General features: G+C 33.6%; 2 protein-coding genes across 12 annotated transcripts in view; one reads left to right on the plus strand and one right to left on the minus strand.

The window, feature by feature from the left end:
* The window catches only part of CHODL (chondrolectin), a 305,562-nt gene extending 288,027 nt beyond the window's left edge, over positions 1-17,535 (plus strand). For 10 of the 11 annotated variants that reach the window (XM_025044201.1, XM_025044206.1, XM_025044204.1 and 7 more), the window contains 5 exons: positions 7,067-7,376; positions 7,523-7,680; positions 11,093-11,179; positions 13,017-13,119; positions 16,134-17,535. In XM_025044201.1, the coding sequence (XP_024899969.1) occupies positions 7,111-7,376; positions 7,523-7,680; positions 11,093-11,179; positions 13,017-13,119; positions 16,134-16,218 (699 nt within the window). In that variant the 5' untranslated portion in view covers positions 7,067-7,110 and the 3' untranslated portion in view covers positions 16,219-17,535. Of the gene's footprint in view, positions 1-7,066; positions 7,377-7,522; positions 7,681-11,092; positions 11,180-13,016; positions 13,120-14,750; positions 14,830-16,133 lie in introns of all 11 variants that reach the window. The other variant, XM_025044207.1, reaches the window with a different exon arrangement.
* A 2,278-nt stretch (positions 17,536-19,813) lies between these two features.
* Positions 19,814-20,769, minus strand: part of TMPRSS15 (transmembrane serine protease 15) — a 109,594-nt gene continuing 108,638 nt past the window's right edge. The window contains 1 exon segment of the mRNA XM_006908283.1: positions 19,814-19,969. Coding sequence (XP_006908345.1) covers positions 19,814-19,969 — 156 coding nt within the window.

Here is a 20,769-nt window from a genome sequence, read left to right on the forward strand (position 1 = left end):
GAAAATCCATGCTGCTTACGTTTTTTTTGGGAGGGGGGAGAAAATTAGACTGTTTATAAAAATGAAAATTTTACAGTATCAAATAAGAATGTTACAGAATCCATAACATTAGCTCCCTTTCTCCCATAATTTAGCTTTGAAGAAAAAGTTCACTCTTTAGACTCATCTGAATGTGTGAATTACATATCTGACTGTCTTTGTATTTGTTGGAATTATTCTTGCAAATTAATGAACAGCAGAGACCAATTTTTGAGCATAAGGTGATTTTTAAACACACAGAAATACTTCTTTGACTTAAATACTATCCTTTTGGTATATTCTTGTTTGTGTGCCTTAAACTTTGCAAGGGAGAAAAAAGACAAATAAAGTAAGCTAGAACTTAAAAATGGTTGGTGAAAGTTTATTCTGTGTTCTATTATTGCATAAATTTTTGCAAACATTTTCCTATTTTCCTATTAAGTATTTATAGGCATCTCGTAAGTGACATCTGGAAAATTTCTAATTAACTGAACATGATCTATTTGATTTAGCATAAATGATGGTGTTTACTTGATATTAAAACAGTTATGTTTCTCTTATGAATAATTTAATTGTCTTTGGCCATAAAATTCACATTGACATTTAACCATTATAAATTGATTTGCAATTTTATCCTTTGAAGACTAATTTTTAAAAATATGTATTTCAGCCATAATGGCATGAGCACAGAGTATTTAAAGCTGGACATTTTGGAAGTAGTAGGTGTAATGTTTGCCTGGTCAATGTTAGGTCTTGAGAGGTAAATGAACTTTTTCACACTATTAGGAACCACTTACCAAAATTCTCACGTGTCTGTCAACTGAAACAAGCTCTCTGAGGCCACCGTTAGGAAGATAGAATATATGGAATACCTTTTCCGTTTGTTAAATAGCAGTACAACCATTTATCATTTCTGTGTAGTAGACCAAAATAATCATTTACCCCAGGAAAAAAGACAGGAACTCACAAAATAATGCTTCATAGAAATTCTCTTCATCTTCGTACTTTAAAATATTCAATAAGATACTTTCTAATACTTTAAAATACATCACCCTCTTAAAAGTTAAGAACATTATTTATAAATGAAGTGAAAATCTTTTAACAAGAAACATTTCAAACAACTTCATCAGAATCTGCTCTGTAAGATTTAATAGCATCTAGCAGTAATAGAAAAGTATTTTTATAGGTTAGTAGCCATGCTTATTTTGAAGCATGAATATGCAATATAGACATGAAGATAACAATCAGAGAGTATTTAGTGAATTTGTGAGTCTAAGTTGGAAACTACTTTTAAGGTCTTAGACCTGTACAGATTCGTTACTGAACAGAGATCATGTGGAGAGAATACCAGTGGGAGCTGTAGTCATTTAATTTTGTGAAGTAACTGGTAGGTAACGATATCTTCTTCAGGACAAAGGTAAGAGGATTTTACTTATGGGAATGTGGATACATATGAAAAAGAAGAGTTCAAAAACTCAGGTCTTTAAGATGAGAGGATATGTTCAAAGAGCACATGGATATTTTTAAACATTTGAAGTGTTTTCAAGTGATTTTTTTTTTACTCTTTTTATTTTTAGCGTACACATTAGTGATCCCCAGCATGTTTATGCTGCAAAACGGCATTAATTGTATTTTATGGTACCTCCAAATTTCTGCAGAACACTTTACTATACATTAATTTTAACATTAAAATTGGCAAACATTTTACTTAGGAAACAGGATAATTTAGAGATCTCTCTTTTATCATACAGATGCTGTAGAATATTACAAAATCATGGTAGTGTCCAGTGGCCTATAGATAAATGTAACAGCAAAAAAAATATAAAAACCGTTATCCCAGCTTATGGTACTATTCCATGACATCATCAAAAGCATAAAATGATGACGATGCAGTTTTCAAAGATGCAATTACTTTAAGTATCTCTTGGGCAAGAAAGGAACAAATTAATCTTATTACTAGTCATTTAATAAACCACACATTTATCATAGCCATTAATCCTTAACTGCTGTTTTCCAACATTTTATGGTTTTGTTTTTAGAACTCTTTTTCCTGAGGATGGTAATATCTATTCCGTTAACACTTAAAAATAGGCAGTTTTACATAAAGTGGTGCAGACCAGAAATCCAGCTGATGTTCTCACTAACAATTTTTACTTCTTACAATGGCCTTCTGTGCTAGGCACTTCACATACAGGGGGATAGATGTACACACCTGCCAGGAGGGATGGTTTCTTTCAAAGTTTTAACAGATTACTGATTAACATGGCCAGACAACTTGACTAAAGTTATCCTCCTTGTAGTTGTGAAAAAAAATCAGTTTGGGCCTTGTTTGTTTTATTTGGAAAATATAATGGCTACATAAAACTATCATTAAGGACATATATGGTCTGAAAAATCTGAGATCAATGTTCCAATATTAATCCTGAGTCTAAAAGTTCAGTAATAGAAAATCCACAATCTGCATAGAGATAAAATCTCAAGGCACAATTCCTTGCATATATTAGTCATCCAAGAGTCGCTAATGGATCAATGCTAATAACTATAACATAGAAAATCTGAATAATGTATATATACATCAATCCCACTGTTTATAAAATATTTCACCTTAGAAAATTATTATATTTTGGACACATATGGAGGCAGCATGAAAATCTGGGTAAAATGACGAACGGTAGAGCCAGACTGCCTGGTTCTAAACCCTGACTTTGTGAATGTGGGCAAATTGTTTAACTTTTCTATGTCTCCCTTTATTTTAAGAGTGGGATGAGAACACGACAGCACAGGGTCGTTGGAAGGCTAAAGGGGTTTGAATACAGTTGTACAGGTCGTGTCATATGCAAGGGTGCATGCCAAGAAGCTGTGCCTGGAGCTGAGGCCACCTAGAGGAAAATACAGCCTTTTTCTAGTTGAACAGCCTCTATCACCAAGAGAGATCATCTTTTCCTAATTTACCCAAAGGCATGGATTGTGCTAGCAGTGAGGCCCTGCATGTGAAACTATTGATAAATGTCAAGCTGTTATTATTAGCATCATTATTTCTTTAAAACTTATCACCACTCTCACTTTTTAGGTAAGGAAACAGGTGAGGAAAGTTTAAGTAATGTCCCCAAAGTACCCACAGTTCAAGTATAGCTATGGGATTCCAGTTCTTACTGATCGAATGCTTGAAATCTTCACTTGGTTTTACCATTTGTATTTAGATTTCAAATTTAAATATTAAGATTTTTTAAGAAAATGTGTCTTAGTCCCTTGTTAGGAAGCTTGTGGGATTTCCTAGCCAGAGAGGTAGAGCTTGCAGCTGCCACCACCATCCATAAAAACTATAGACCCAAGACGATAGTTTTGATTTTATTTACCAATGTCAGAAAAATGATGCCAGCCCAATCTTAATAGTGCACTATGCAGTTAATTGCATTAGAAAATCTCTGTTGCAAAAACAAAGTTTATTATAAGAAAACTTTTTTATTTTTAAATAAGGGAAAATTCCTAAGAAGTTTTGTAATATAGAACACTGAAAGCAGAACACAAGGTCAATAGCACCTCTTCTTTTGTAGTTCTAAGGTGTTGGCAGTACTATCATAGGCCATGTTACACTGTTTATTATAGTTATCAGCATATTTATCAATGTGACTTTTGGGAGAGTTAGAAAGAATTCTGAAAAACAAATTGTTCTGTGGAATTCTGGGAAAATGTTCAAAGTCCAGTCAGTTTGGTTTGGGTTTATCATGTAGATCCTGTTTTGTGCAACTTTCTCTTCGCAACTAAGGGTAGATCATAATTGAACTATAGAATTTACAAAATGTCTTACACATTTTTATTGAAAAAAATGCAATATGAATTCAATACTTATTTAATGTTGGTAATATACGATTATAATATGGGGTATAAGAGACAAGTTATTATATTACTTTCCTAACTGAGGATTCAACTGTCAGAAAGTTAATAAACATTAACAAAATAAAACCAAATTATAGATCCTTTGTATTCAGGAAGAAAAAAGTAAACTGCCATGCATTTATGAATTTGGCCCCACTTTTATATCATTGCTAAAAGCATTTACAACTCTGCCAATATTTAACTCTACAGGCATTTTCATGACTAAGAAAAAAGGCAAAACCATCTATCGGTCTTGCTGTGACAGGCAAGATGCAAATTTTCTCTAAATAAAAGTTCATGTGGATATTTGTAGCCGTGTGTGAGTGTGAGTGAGTGTGTGTATGAAGCCAATAGGAGTAGCCTCCTAGATAGAAGATCTTTTCTCTCTCTCGTAAATAAACCAACAATCAAAGGATGTTTCTCGTTATAAATGTTAGGTAACATTTAGTAAATTATTGTTAGACAATATCAAGGTAATCTTTGTGTAATAAAAACTGTTACATGGTTATCTGAATATTTATCTGAATATTTTAGGGACAGTAGAATAGTAGAACGGAAGATTAGATGTAGTAGATGGAAGTAGATGTAATAGATGGAAGATTAGAATTCCTATATTTCAAAATAGTCAATGAACGATTTTATCCAAATATATTATTTTAAAGTAGAAGGAAAGGAAATTCTCTCTGGGATCTCATAGAATGAGGAGGGAGGCAATCGTAATGGTTCTCTAGGAAGATTGGCCTTTACAGAAGTGGGATAAGTTGCTTCCAGAAGATCCATATTATTGAAACTTTGGGAATTAGGGCAACATTTGTTTCCCAGCTGTTGGAGTTCCACTGCGATTATAGCCAAATGCGATTAGCTGAAATGACAGTGAGCAGCAATTCAGTAGTTTCCTCTTTGGCTGGTTTTGCTGCAAGTAGGACCAAATTTGCACAATAAAGTGGAAATAAGTAGTGAAATATAATGGAATGTAAAGAAATTCACAGTGTCAGCTTTAATTAAATATATATGTATGTGTATATATATATAAAACTGCAGTGTATCTATAATTTTCTGAAAACTGCCTTGCAAGCTGAACTGCTAGGGACTTTTCAGTTCAAAATCTATGGCTGCAACTGATGATCAAACAATACACTTTGGAGTTGATATCTCTCTATTCTTGGTAAGTGACCACTGTCCTGATCCTTTGAGAGGCCCCCTGTGATGCAACCACCACAGTTTCCACCCCCTCCCCCAGGACCCCTGGGCCACTCCAACGTCTACAGCCACTGTGAGCATCAAGGCTAGCTGTTGTCCAGGGCCTATGCAGTATTTGCTCTTAATTATTTTACATATAATCCTTTGTGGATTTTTCTTTTATTATTATTATTTCTCTACAGACTAACATTAATCTACAGATTAAACTCTCCAGTACCTAAGAGTGGTATTAGGAATTCCTCATGACACTTAGAGCTCTCATGCGTTTAATTAGAAGTGCTATATTAATTTTATAAACAAGTTAGTTCTCATCATCATTTGTGTATCCTAACCCTAAATAATAAATCTGTGTTACATTTATTTTTTACTTTATCAAAGATAATGAACATAGACTTTTAGCATATAAATAATACCTATGTATCCTCTGAATTGTGCTGACTTTTTTACATAAATAATTTTTGCTCATTAAAACTTCTGGCTAATTTTTTTTTTAATTTTGGCTTTTTGACATTTAGCAAAACAATCTTGTTGGACAAGTTTAATATTTTAAAAATGGAATCAAATCCAAGTCTGAGAGTTCTTGGAGTGAAGAACTAAACAAATTGAAATCACAAGGGAATGCAGTTAAGAGATATTTTGAGACTTAGAAATATGTAGAGGATGTAGAAGATGAAAATGGAAACAGAACTTGATTTTAAAATGTAGACATAAACATCACTAGGCTTAATGGCATTGTTAGACTATTACCAGAAACCAATTTTAAATAAGGAAGTCATCACAAAACCTAATAATAAATTAAGAGAAATTAAAAAAAAATAATTGTATTAGAATCAACCAATGGGATTTCCATAATCATCTCTCACGGAATGTTTATTTCAGACTGATTTGTCCATTTGAAATTTCTTTAATTCCAGTTTCCTGTGGTCATTCATACTAGATTGTTATTTTTTATTAATAATTGGTTGAGACAGTCTGTTAATTTGTTCATATTATTCAGGGTGTTGCTCTTGGGTCTAGATCAGTTAATGAGACAGAGAGGACAACTAGCTATCTTGCTTGCATGGCTGGACCTGCCATTCTATTCGTTGGCTATTCTCAGCTTGTGTCAAGTTATTGAGTGCCTATCACTCAAACACTGTTGTGAGGTTAATAGCCTTCTGCTGATTTCTGCTCCCTCCTGCATGACTGTCATCACAGGTCATTAATTGCTGATTCTAGAGGAGAATGGGTATGATACCAACACTGGCTTAGTGTGATGTACTGTAATTAAGAGTACAGAGATTGAATGCTATAATTTTTAGCCAGTATTTTAAGTATAATACCACGCCCAGCCCTCCACTACTGACAAGTTTTCTTGATTGGCTATAAAATTAAATACATAGTGAAAATAAGCCTTTAATCTCAACGAGAATAATCTTCATGCAGATGAATCGTAAGAAAACAGTTAATTTCTTAGGCTAAAGCAATTTAACTTAATTTTATGTAAAAATAGTAAGATAGTCTGTTTTCCAAGGCGAAACCTAAGCTGAAATCAGAGAACGATTAGTGGAGGCCATGGACAGCAGGTTGGAAATAAGGAATAGTGACAGAGGATTCATGGCAGTTTTAAAAGTTGACAGCAGAGATGAGAAGTGAACCAAAGAAGCTAATGAAAAACAAAACAAAACAGCATGACCATGCAGAAGATTGCCTCTGTAATCTTGGCATATGTGTTTGGTGGTAAAAGCAGGAGGGTGTAAACAATAGAACAGTAGGAATTTCATTGCTGGTAGAGTTAGCTAAATCTTATACTCTGTCATGATCCGATATGTTCATGCACGTTTGTAGTTATGTCACTAAGTAATCAGGAAAATTCATTCTGCTTAATATACGTGTAGGGGTATGCGAAATTAAATTTTGAGACTTCTTTTAATCAAACTTTTTGTTTTGTTGCCTATGTATTTACGTCTTCACCTTTTTTTTTTTTTTCCAGGCCAAAAAGTGTGTTTTGCTGACTTCAAGCACCCCTGCTACAAAATGGCCTACTTCCATGAACTGTCCAGTCGAGTGAGCTTTCAGGAGGCACGCCTGGCTTGTGAGAGTGAGGGCGGAGCCCTTCTCACCCTTGAGAATGAAGCAGAACAGAAGTTAATAGAAAGCATGTTGCAAAACCTGACAAAACCAGGAACAGGGATTTCTGATGGTGATTTCTGGATAGGGCTTTGGAGAAGTGGAGAGGGGCAAGCATCTGGTGCCTGCCCAGACCTCTACCAGTGGTCTGATGGAAGCGGTTCCCAGTACCGGTGAGTAGGGTCCTGGAGAGTCAAATATGCTATGGAGAACTCGAAAGGGCAAAAGGAGATTTCTGTTACCTGGAGAGGATGGCAGGGCAGAAGGGGTAAAATCACATAGATCACCTATAAGTGTTCCTGCTGTTCTATATTTGCAGAAACTGGTATACGGATGAACCTTCCTGTGGAAGTGAAAAGTGTGTGGTGATGTATCATCAACCAACGGCCAATCCTGGCCTCGGAGGCCCTTACCTTTACCAGTGGAATGATGACAGGTGCAACATGAAGCACAATTACATCTGCAAGTATGAACCAGGTAGAAAGTGTTGTAAGCTGGTACAGCACATTTTATGCACATTTGATTTTAGGTTTTATCTTTAAGATTCACTACCTTTTGTTTTTCTGCTATGAAAATAGCATTACTTTGCAGCTTCTCATATCACTCAGTGTACTGAAGCACACCATATGCTATAGAACAAACTGCCTGATGAGTTAAATAGAACTAAAGCAACTAGAAACTATAGAAACTAGAGTAGCTAGAAATAGAAACTACAGTCACTAGGGAGTAACAAGAAACGTGGAGAAGTGACTTTAAGGGAAAAGAATCATTTCTAACATTAAGGTCAAATTGTGTTTTTGTAAATAGAATTTATGAAAAAATAAATATCTATTTTTAAATGTTTTAAATAGTATAGAATGTGTGAAGCAGGTACACATCATCAAGGAACCTATGGACTCACATCCGAGCAACATGTAGTTATCAGGGCAATTTTCATAGAACACTGGCTTATCATTTCATGTCACGATACTTGTCACGTGCTCTTCAATGAATGTCGAGTGGGTCATAACTCATTGAACCATAGTGAAAAAAAGAGTAGGGGCATCTGCCATGTTCTTCCTATGATCCTCATTCTTTGAAATGCGCTTCCTTAAGCGGCTCGTGTTTGAAGTCTCCAACTTGTTGCCATGTGCAGCAAAGGGGATGATCACGTTGACCTGAACTACACCAGTGTGGTTTCCTGTGGAAATAGTTAATTTGAATTACTTTGAATAAGACAGCTCAAAAGAATTGATGCTTGGCCAAAAGAGACTCATTGAAACGGTGGAAACTCATTTTTAAAAATCATTTAAGAAAGTCAAATTAGATACTTAGGCTTTGGGATTCTTCTGCTGTTTGTCTCCTTCTCAGTGTTTGCAAATGTCATTTTAACTCTTCTGAGAGGCTTGACCTCATGTGTTCATGGAAGGCAATTATAATCAAGTACTGCTTTTTCCATTATTCTCTTGAAATTACATGATTCCTTTTCTCATAAAACCATAAAGCACAAGGAATTATTTGGATTAGAGTTGCTCTTCTCTCATGTTTATCCTGCTCTTGAGTATATTAGCCAACTTTCTATGTCCCTGGTGAGTTTATTCTTTAAACCTCTAGGTTGCTAAATCCGTCATTACCCTCCTAGAAGCCTTTACAAAGCTTAATCTGTTATACTCTTCTGTTCTTTGTCTTTATGTTTTTCTTAGAAAAATATGAAGTTGAAATTCTTAGTTTAAATTTGCAACAGTGTGTACTCAAAACTATTAAATGAAACAAAGTATATTATAGAACCTTCTGAGGACAGTATTGTCTTCTTTGAGCTTTTAGATAAACTATTTGACCCGAAGTACATCTGTTTATTTTATTTATTTGTTTATTTATTTTGCCTTAATAGTTACCACATTATTTAGGGTGCTGTTAACCCCAGGATCTTCACAACTTGTTTTGTATTAAATAATCTAGGTTTGTATTATGGAAGAGCATTGCAGACATAAAATTATTTTTTCCTTTATCTTCTGTATTCTACCAAAATTTTCAAATATCTATACTTTGTGAACAAGATTCTTTTATGTATTTATTGTTTTTGAAGCACATGCAGTTTTACAGTTGATCTTAATGTACTTAGATTTTTTTATTCTTTATATTTTACTTTAAGTATTTTCATCTTTATTTTCTTTTTAGTTAACCTTCCTTGAGCTTAGTGTTTTATTTATGAAGGATGTTGATTTGATTAAATTCCTTGTTTATAGAATCAGGGCTCTATTAGTGGTGAGTGGTTAGTTTTTTTTTAGTGGAGAGAGAGTTGGAGAATTAACCAGTGGGGCTAATTAACATTTACAAATTGTAACACTAATTGTTTAGAACTTTATTCTTCAACTACACCAGGACTACTGTGTGATTTGAACTTAGTCATTTCTTTCTGCTCGCATACACCATCACATAGCACGTGTAATGACATCCAGAGTGGTAAAATTTAACCTAGCTATGCAGAAACTGAATTATTCACTTCCGAGTTTTCTCACTCTCTTCTCCACTGTTTTTTTGTTATTGTCCTGTGAGTTGCATATCTCTTCTTTAGGTCTACCAACATCATATCTAAAGACATTTTTTATGGGGTTACATCTGAATCTAATTTTTATATTTATTGAAATTGCATAATATACTCTTGTCCTTAGACAATAGAAAATAATATATATGGGATTATGTTCCTAAAACTTTGTTACTTAATCAGCAATTACATTAACTCAAAGTTTATTAAAGTGATTTAAAAAATTACCAGCTCTATGTTGATAAATTACATAATATCTGTATTATTTGTTCAGCAAATATCAATTGAGCATAGGCATAGAGTACGTAGGTTCTGTAGAAGAATGTGTGTAGGATAGGACTGTCTCTGAAACCTAGAGGAGGCTATTAAAGTGTCAGGATATAGACAATAGGTAGACAAGAATAATAAATATTATTACAGGGTATTGTATAATTAGACTTCCAATGAATAGAAACTGTGTGGCCAAATTAGAGTAGTAAATATTACATTCAAATGATTTACTATTCTAAAAGTAATATGAGACTGCATGTATTTTTTTTTTCTTTTCCATCACTTAACAAAAATAAACAGGAAATTATATTTTGGGAACAAATGAAAACAAATTACGGAGTATTTTCTTACTAATTCAATTTACATTTACTGAACTATTAATTTAACAAATAGGACCTAGAAAAAAAATTAAGTGATAGAGTAGTACCAGATTATGATATTTTAACATTTTTTAAAGGAAATGACAACTAAAGAGATCTCATCTCATAAAACCAGGGAAAGAAACACTTCACAAGCCTTAATTTATTATTTTTTAAAGAGGCAGACATGATTGGAAAGCAAATCTAAGAATGGCATTGTTTGCATAAGGCAGAAATGTGCTTTAGAACATTGTTATGTGACTCATCAATTCCAAATGCAATCCATATACAGTCTTCTGCTGATTATTATTGTGAGGAGAAACCTAAATATTGCACTGATATCAGCAAAAATAATCTTTGCTTGTTAAAATGTAATTAGTGGCTCACATTCTTATGATCACCAGTTTTTACTTGTCTTTGCCTCACTTTGTGCTTGCTTTGTCATTATTGCCTGTAGCAGGCTGTCACCAGTGTAGACACACTGTTGATTGCTAAATGCAGTTTTGGGTTGCAAGGATTCACCAAGTGGATCCTTGATTTAAAGATAATTAAATGTTGACTTTCTAGTTAGTTAATTTCATGTGCATTTAAATTCAAAATATAACTTTTAGCTGTAAATTGTTCATAAGTCAAAACTCTCGTGTTTATATGTTTGTATAATAAACTTTTATTTTCATCTTTGTTTTCATTTCTCTTGTTTATCATTATATATGATATATGTACTTATTATCTACAGAGATTAATCCAACAGCTCCTGGAGAAAAGACTTATTTTACAAACCAACCAGTAGACACCCATCAAAACGTGGTTGTTACTGAAGCAGGTAATTTGTTCCTGTGTCTTTAACTCCTCTATCAAGGACAGAAACTGCATGTTTAAACTGCTTCAAGTTAGCCCCAACTTTTCTTGTTCCCTGGTGAAGTGGTATGCTAAATTTGAGTCTATGGAAATTTACTTTTCAACAAGGTTAGAACAAATGATGCTCAGCTAGTTTTTGAATAGAGGAACCTATTTTCTTTTCTCATTTTCACTTCAATGGGATATATCTAGTACTAAACTAAGTAATCCCCTTTAAAACCCATATCCACAAGGAACTTCTCCAACAACATGTAAGCACTATACTATAAATTGACACATTCGGTGGTGGCCTGCAAACACTGGTGTGCTGCTAAACATTTAAGAATTTGCTGGGGTGAGGTAGGTATAAAATAGAAAGCCTGATTTGTAGCCTTTGCAATTTTTTTTGTGATGTAAATCATCCCTGGCGATTTCAAGGTACCAAAGTGACATCACTGTATAGCGGAGTGGAAAGGATGCATACAGTGAGCTCTCAACCCAGCTGCCTCTAGCACACTACTGTCTGCTAAAGAAACAGAGAAATCCCAATGCAAACTGCATGTTAGTCAGATATTGTTTTAGTATGGGCCCTATGGTAATTGGACAGAAACATTGATTTACTCTAGTGCTTTTGTCAAAGACCTAAAGTCTGAAAATCTTTCCATAGGTGATCCAAAATCCTTAAAAGAGTAGGAAATACTTTCTCTTTTTCTTCAGTATTATGTATAAGGGATCACGATAGTATTTTGAAAAGGAATGAAAGTATTTTGTGAATTTTCAAAATCCTTGAAATCATTTACTAGATAGAAGCTCAAGAGTAGGTGAAACCATAGCAAATTATCCCCCAAATATACCCAATCACTAGTTGTATTAAATAATTCTTTTTCTATTAAGAAAGGAATTGATGTACAGTTTAAATGGATAGTTTGGTCTAAGTTCAGTCCACTTTGTCCAGAATTATTTAAATTAATAATGATGATGATGGCTTTTGATTTGCTAGCTAAATGCATAATTTTCAATTTGCTTTTCTGTATGGACATGGTATTAAAACAGCGCTTTTCACTTTTCAGGTTCTTTATTTTAAAACTATTCAGAACATCTAACTCTAAAGATATCAGTAAATCATTATATTAAAAATATTTTCCCTCTGTGATATGGAAAAATTCTTTAATAAAATCATGTTAAGCTGTATGGGACTTCAGTTTTATATTTTACTAAGAATGCCCAACATTATGAAATGATGAGATTAAAAAATGATTTATTTTAGAATTTAATTAAGATCAAGTCTCTAAGCTTCTGGAGTCTTGTGTCTCTGGGTTACAACTATATCATCAATTAATATTTACATATTTTGGTTTAATCCCAGGGAGTCTTGCATTTCATCATGGCACTGAGCTTATTAGTTAGGATAATTATATATCCAATAAATCAACAATTTTTTAATAATGATTATTATTTAATAATCAGTGCTTGTTTCTCTAAGTAAGAACTGAGAAGGATTAATGAAGTGAGATAGCTAAGATTATTAATGCATTATGCAACGTAGCCTCTATCTGAATTTCAAATATAATAATAGTTTTAAAAATATGGACATAGAATTGGAGCTTGGCAACCAGTACAGTGTGATTTGATTTTTAATTTTTAACAAACATGAATATATTATGTTTTTAGATTATTTAGGATGAAGGGAAGAACCTTGCTTAGAATCTATTTATTGATAATAATTTTATTTTACCTTAAATGTTTGAAAAATTTTTATGTAACGTGATGATCAAATCTTGCCTCAACCTACTTTTTACACTAAGACTGTTTTACTTTTGTAGGCATAATTCCCAATCTAATTTATGTTGTTATACCAACGATCCCACTGCTCTTATTGATACTGGTTGCTTTTGGAACCTGCTGTTTCCAGATGCTGCATAAAAGGTAAATAATTCATATATGTAGAGACATCTTGAAAAATTTTAAATAAGTTTTCAGAACTCTTTAAAAATTTTTAGTATAAAATTATATTTTTAATTTACATTAAGAAAGTTCTCATTTTAGTATCTCAGTACAAATCCAGTATATACAATCTAATTAGATATACTTTTTCATAGGATTCATGCATTATCTCATTTAATCCTCACAAGCCAAATGAAGTAGGTACGCTTCTGTTTCTGTTTTTCAGTTGAGAAGATGGTTGCTTAGAGGGGTTACACAGTTTGCCTTGGGTCTCATAGCTAGCTAGTGTATGTGGTAGATCTGAAATTTGAATGCTTGTAAGCTTACAACACATGCAACTATACATACTGTACCTTGTTTATTAAGTATAAGCAATGGTATGCCTTTCAAACTTGACCTCAAGTTGTATATGCAAGACTTGATTTTTGTAAGTGTACTTTGTAGAACGTTTTCAAAATTTCAAGTCATAGCCTTCTGTTTTATTTCAAAAGTATCTTTTAAGTGTAGGAAATAAAGTACGATAACAGGAGGTCACTTTTTAGTAAGCATCTTGAAATAAAATGATATATCTTAACAGCAAGATGCTTAGGAGTTTTCTTTTATAACTGTTTACCCATTTCCTTGAGTTAAGGGAAAATTTTTCCATGTGTGTCAAATTGTCAATTAAATTAAAGTAATATATGAAATATAAATGTGTCAAATGAAAAGGGAAAAAATAATGGGTTTAAATAAGAGCATGTTTGCTAGAATAAACTAGACATCTTTGTCAGAGTGTTTCAAATGAAAACTGATCAAGAAAATGCCTCTGTCAGGGAAGGACCTGCAAATGAATCATTTTTCTCTTTTGACTCTACTTCATCATCTTCTTTTCCTGAAATAAACCCTAACGAATCCACTAAGTAACCAAAATTCCAGAAAAAAATTAAATAGATGTAAACTCTGAATGGTTTACATAAATTTTGAAAAGGACCTAACGCATGACTTAGTGGCTGTTTAAGACATTTTGAGTAATAGAAGTAAATAAAGCCTGGCAAATTAATACTACATCTTTTGTCCTCTTGGCTTTCCAATGTACATATGAAACACAGTTAAAATTGTTTTACAATATTTTGTAAAGAATAAAGACAATAGTAAATATCTAGCTTCTTCCCTTAATTCCTAAGACTGTTGATGGAAAGATGATTTATCATTATGTAAAGCAATGAAGTAGAGGTAGAATTTGATGTAAAACCCTATAACTCAGCCAAATTATTAAGGAAGATCTGTAAATTATAAGTCAGCTTGAAAAAAATGACTTGAAAAATATTATGTAATATATTATATATTAGAAATATTAGAAATGTATCTATCTCATTTCTAAGATAAAGTTTACTAACGTGCCAAATGAGTTTTCTCTAAAGTTTGTTTTCCTTCTTTCAAATAGTGTGTTATTGTAGAGAGTTTCTTCATTCAGAAATCTTCCAGGTTTTCTATCTTGGAAGATCTGTGGAGTTTTCATAGTTTGAAATACTCAGAGAGAGAAAATAAGCCAAAATAGAGTATCTCAAGATGCCGAATTAGCTATAGTGCTTCATTCATTCGTTCTTAGATCCTCCCCTTTTCCTTTCTTCTAGGAAAGCAAGGAGAAACCTCATCAAAGACTCAACTCCATTATCATCTGAGTGACTTGCAGAAAGTTTAAATTGCAATCTGGTACACATGATGGTTTCTATCATTACCTGTCATGTTCAAAATAATAACCCTTATTTCCTGAACTGGTAGTAACTCTAAAATTAAATACTAATGCAAAACAAAAGCTACATTAATAACTTAAACACCTTTTTTTTTTTTTACCGTTAAAAACACTTTATGTTTTTCATAAACTTTGCTAGATATATTTTCCATTCATGTTCGATGACTTCATAGATTAAGATGTGTTAATCTTATTTGGATGCAAATCTTCAAAACATATAATTTAGACATAATATTTTATTCGTAACTTTTCACAAATTGAAGTCAGTTAAGTAATATTGTAAAATCATACTGCTCAGGTTCATTTAGGAAGAGTTCTTTTCTTTCTTTGAAGGAGATCTGAAAAGTCTGGTAGAGAGTGAATGGAATGGGGTAGAAGGCATGCCTGTGGGGATTGAAAAGCGTGCTATTGGAAAGGGTGTCTGTGGGAGGAAGGAAATGCGAAATGCAGTCCGTTGAGACAGGAGTGGTTAATGATGCAGATGAGGATTCATTCTCAGGAAACTAAGCCAAAAAGAGTCTAGACCTTGATAGTAGTCTGGTATACAATGACTTGATATGCTCAGGAACAGGTGCTTTTGCAGGAGCCCAAGAAGTGGCCAGTTTATTGAGAGAAGATAGCACAGCCCAAGGCATAGGTGGAAAACGTGGGCTCAGACTATATCTGGTAAGAGTGAAGTTCAATCTCAGATCTAGGGTAACTCAGACACCCAGGAGTTATCAAGATCTGAATCTGCTTTGTTGAACTAGGTTTCAAAGGCTAAAACAAAATTAAAGGTTCAAGGATTAGGTGACAATTTTAGGACAGGAAAACTGATGGAAAGAGGGGAACAGGAAGGCCTTTATACTTAGGACAAAAGCACTATTTTGATGATTTAGCATTAAATACCATATATCTTAATGGAAGAATATTCAAAAAGCAACATTTCAAAAAATACAGACCAAAGAAAATGAAAATTTATTGGTGATTACAATGAAAATTATGGCATTGTGTTAGACATATCTGGTGTGTCTCAATTCTAAACTATAAAGCGTCAAACAGAATGATCTGGTTTTTTTTTTTTTTTCCATTATTTCATATGAACTGCTTACCACCTTCACATACTGGAATAATCTAGAATTTTTGTAGGAATGAAAAAATAAGCTGGTGAGAGAAGAAGGACCTTTTTATACTAAGGCTCTGAGATGTCTCCATTTGGACCAAGACAAGCCTAGTGTGCTAAAAAACCTCATACATTGAACTTACTTCTTCTTATGTCTTTCAGTAAAGGAAGAACAAAAACTAGCCCAAACCAGTCCACACTGTGGATTTCAAAAAGCACGAGGAAAGAAAGTGGCATGGAAGTGTAATAATTCATTGACTTGGCTTCAGACAACAGAGTTGTATAATTCTGGATCTGTGTAAGGAATGGCATCAGAACATTAGCTTGGAATGGCTTGAAATCTCAAAGGATCTGCAAGATGAACTGTAAGCTCCCCCTTGAGGCAAATATTTAAGTGATTTTTCTATGTTTATTTCATTTACAAAATACGCTGTGCTAATCATGGAGTGAGACATACTTATTTTGCTAAATGATACACCTAAATTCTAGTAAATGGAATGGACCATGCAGATAAAATTGCTATCAACACATCAGAAGTATGTGTGTTGAAAGAAGTTATTTTTGTTTCTTTTACCTTTCATAGGATGTGATCTAGTTAATGTAATGTAAATTGTATTGAAATTTATGGTGTGCAAAAATATTTTACCTTTACATAAGTGTTTGATAAAAGTGGACTGTTCTAATATTTATTTTTATGGTGTTTCATTTTTCAGTACATGCTGTTTAAGAAATTTATCCCTGTTGTCAACTGAATTCATACACACAAAAATGTATTACCGTAGAGAAAGTTTCTTATCTAAGAATGGTTCATCTTCTTTCAGTTTCTCTGCTTTATATCGATGTGTAGGAAATCTCTTCAGAAATAAGAAGCTATTTCATGAACTGTGGTATAAATCTACTCGAATATTTTACTTAGAGGCAAGAATTGTCTAATTTCAATTGTGCAAGACATGTGCCTTACAATTATTTTTAGTTTAAAATTCAACAGATTTTGTAATAACTTTGTTAATGACTATATAAACAATAATATACTCAATCTAGAAGACACAAAAAAGTGGCATACACAACATAAATCATATGTCTTCACATGTTGCCTATATAACCACAAGTAGCTGTCTGAGGGTTCTGCAATCAATTTGGTCCCTCCCTTGCACACAGAGCAAAGAGGGTTGTTTAGGGTATGGGACTGAAACTGGAGGCAGATAGCTGCATAGTTCGGCTAAGCTCCGTTTTACTAGCTCCGTTTAGCCTCTATTAGTGTATAAAGGGGTTTTACAGTTGGGACCAGATGCATGGTCACGTTGCTGTGGAAGTAAGCACAGCACGCTAACATTTTAGCAAAGAAAGAAACTATGAGTTAGTGTGAAAATGGGCTGGAGGGCATCAACGATCTTATGTTCGTTGTTGAGCATTTGACTGGGAGAGTAAACTGGGGCTCCTTTCTGTCTTATCTCCTAGTTTCTTCAATGCTTGTGGCTCTTTCTTCTCGAGAGTTGTAACTATCTGACCTTCAAATGTCCCTGTGCTCCTTTTAACCAAATAAAGAGTTCTTGTTTCTGAAGAATGATCATCAGTGTTGTTTAAATCTCTCACGTGAACAAAATACAGATATGTTTGCATCAATACATGAAGATGAAAACAAATTACTGTTTAAGGGTGGTAAGAATGGAATTTGTGGTAATAGAGCATTTTAAAGCTCATCTTTTTCCTGTCAGTCTTTTCAGTTAGATAATAAAGAGCTTTCATTAAGGCAATTTACAACTAGAGTTAGCAAAACTAAAAGGCAAAATAGAAATTAGTGGGCCTTAGCCCCTTTTCAGCTGCTTAGAGACTGAGGGAATGGCAGCTGCATTCTAAGCTTAGATCCGCCCACATTTAGCACTCCTCTTTCTTTTCTTGGCTACCCATCTTTCTGGGAAGAATGGGAAACCAGCTGCTGGGATTTACCTCTTCCCACTAGGCTACCACCATGCATTTCTTCCTTTAGTCAGGACTTGATGGAACGAGACTAGGCTTTCCCCATTGCCTCCACCACCCATGACTGTAACAGCTGCACGCAGGAGAGGCAAAGTGATGGGGAAGGGCCTTGGCTTTGCCTTTTATCTTGATCCAGGTCTGGATGACTCTTCTGGTATTAATTACTGGACTCATAAGTTACTAAGAGTGGGACAGTAAACTTCTCTCTTATTAGAAGATGGCAGTGAGACTGTCCTAAGCATTTCTTAAAATTTTAGCTGAACTTTGAAAAATAAAAAGGAATATGTGGTGTGGGTATCTGTTGTGAATATTATGTATTTTCAGAGCATACTGCTAATATGTGCTTTGAAATGCAGGTGAATTGTGGAATGACATTTCAGGTAATAAAATCAAACAATACACCATACCCCTGCTTCTCCCTCCTTCCTAAGAATTAGGAACAGGTAATTGAAAAGGTCTTTAAAAGAATAGTGTGTTCAGGGATTCCTGATTTTTGTCCTAAGAATAAATTCCACAATTGGTTACCAGGAATTTATAGTCTTCAAAGCATCTGGCAAAGCCTTCTTTATATGATACTGTTCTCTCTTTCTCTGACCAGTCCCCAGAGAGAGGCAGTCTTTTATGACAACCCATGATTATCTATTGTCTCCTCTTGCTGAACTTTCAGGATCACTCCCACCTACATGATGGTCCTCAACACCTCCTCAGTTTATCAATAATGATCATTCCTTTTGGGCGTAGCCCAAGTTTTGTTTCTTCCATAGGCCAATCTACACTGATCGATCCTGTCTTCCAACTCCGTTAAACCTTTCTCTTCTATTACTTTGGACCATGTACACCCTTGCAAGAATGTGTGTGTGTGTGTATGTCTCTCTCTGTGTGTGTATGTGTGTGTATTAAGAAGGTATAAATTTTGTCTTCCTTAATAAGTCAATAGATTTGTGTAGTAAGCTCAATTGAAGTTTGCACTTACTCTGGAAATGATCCAAGAGATTAAAGCAGTGAAGCAAATTCATTTATTCCACATTTTTGGCCTTCAAATGGGCAATTCAGCTGTGTTTAAATAAGTTTTTGCACATGTTAGAAACATTCACTGTAACATTTATGAGAAAAAAAACATTTTTAATAGTTGCATTTCTTTGATATATCTGATTTTTTTTTGAAAGTTAAAAAATACTATCTTGAACTAAATGGACAGTATGAATAATCCAGGTAAAAAATGATCCAATAAAGGAATTATAATATCAGTTAATTTGCCTTTTATTTTGATATGAGGGCAATATGTAGACTTGTGCTTGTTTACTTTTTAATTAGCTTGAGAGGAATGTACAGTTTGTCCATGTCTGTGATGTAAGCTTACAATACATATTTTTATGAGTGGGGAAACCATTAAGAATATGATCAAGATGAACTGGAAATGCATTTGGATAGAAAAGCAAGAATACTATTGAGATTCTGATAATAGCAATCTAAGCTGGAACTAGATAATTTACAGCAGTTTATTTCAAACAATAACATCCTTGTGCAAAGAAGTTTATATCACTTCTTTTCCTAATTTTGCTTAAGCTGTCTTAAGTATATAATATATGCTTTAAAATAACATTCCTTTAAATAAGAGAATATGATAAAAATGTTTAAGAGCAAAAGAAACTGTAGAAAGAAGAGCTGCCCACCAAAATGTATTATTTTAAAGTTATTTAGTATTGTAAAGATTAATTTAGCTCCTCCCCCGACCCCGCTAGCATTTCAGTGGCTTAGGTAAGAACAATTTTAGAAACTATTTTTTTACAAAACTCTCAATTTCCATGCTCTTTAGAATGGAATGGGAAAACTGCCTGATTTTCCTGTTTGGTTTAGGAAACATTCTAACGGAGAAAGCTTTGTATCCATTCTGTGAACCCAGGCACCCAGGCATACACCCCTGGGCGATTAGGCAGTGCACACTGGTATCCGAATGATGTCACACCAACCAGGAGCCACCTGTTGTTTTCTTGGCACATTAGCGGTCCTCCTGAATCCCCCTAAAGAGTGAATTACAGAAGAAAATTGCAAGTGTGTGGTCAATTGGTAAAACTGTAGAAAATTGTTTTTAGCAAATCAATTCAAAAATAAAGATCAAAACTATGATTTAACTGCAAGTCCATTGTAATATATGTCCTCACCACCACTCTAGGTCAAGAATGAGAACCTTTTGCTACTCAGTAAAAAACACAGAAAAACTATGATTTAAACATCATATGTAACTTTTTATAATGCATTTTTATAATAAGAGTTACCTTACTTTCTTATGGCATTTTTAACGTGTACTGAAAAATTCTCTAAGGCACAACTATGAGAACCAAACCAAAATACATATTAAAAGCTTATTTTTTAAAATGAAGAGATATGTTCTAAATATTATGAAGGGCTTTGTGGGAAAGACAATTATTCCATATTATGTGCTTTAGAAAAACTAAAATCTCAGTGTAAAGTTGATTTTAGTTCTCTTGGGTAGCATTAACTTTTGGCATTAGACAAATGCAATCAGATTTGAAAGAACATTTCAACTGAAACAGGCAAATCTATGATATAATTTCTAGTGATATAATTTCTAGTGATAGGTACACGTGTTTTCATCTGAGATTTCAATTGAAGAAATGTTTTTAATTTTCATAAATATTAATATTAGCAATTCCTAGTCACATTAATTGCATAGGTTTTACTTGCACATGCCTATTCCTGTGTAATGCAAAGAAATACAACGCAAACATATAGTACCATTAATGACAGAATTAACAAGTATTTTTTCATATTAATTGTGTAAAAATTTAAATTAATCTGC

The sequence above is a fragment of the Pteropus alecto genome, unplaced genomic scaffold, assembly GCF_000325575.1.
Source record: "Pteropus alecto unplaced genomic scaffold, ASM32557v1 scaffold81, whole genome shotgun sequence".
NCBI classification, from domain to species: domain Eukaryota; kingdom Metazoa; phylum Chordata; class Mammalia; order Chiroptera; family Pteropodidae; genus Pteropus; species Pteropus alecto.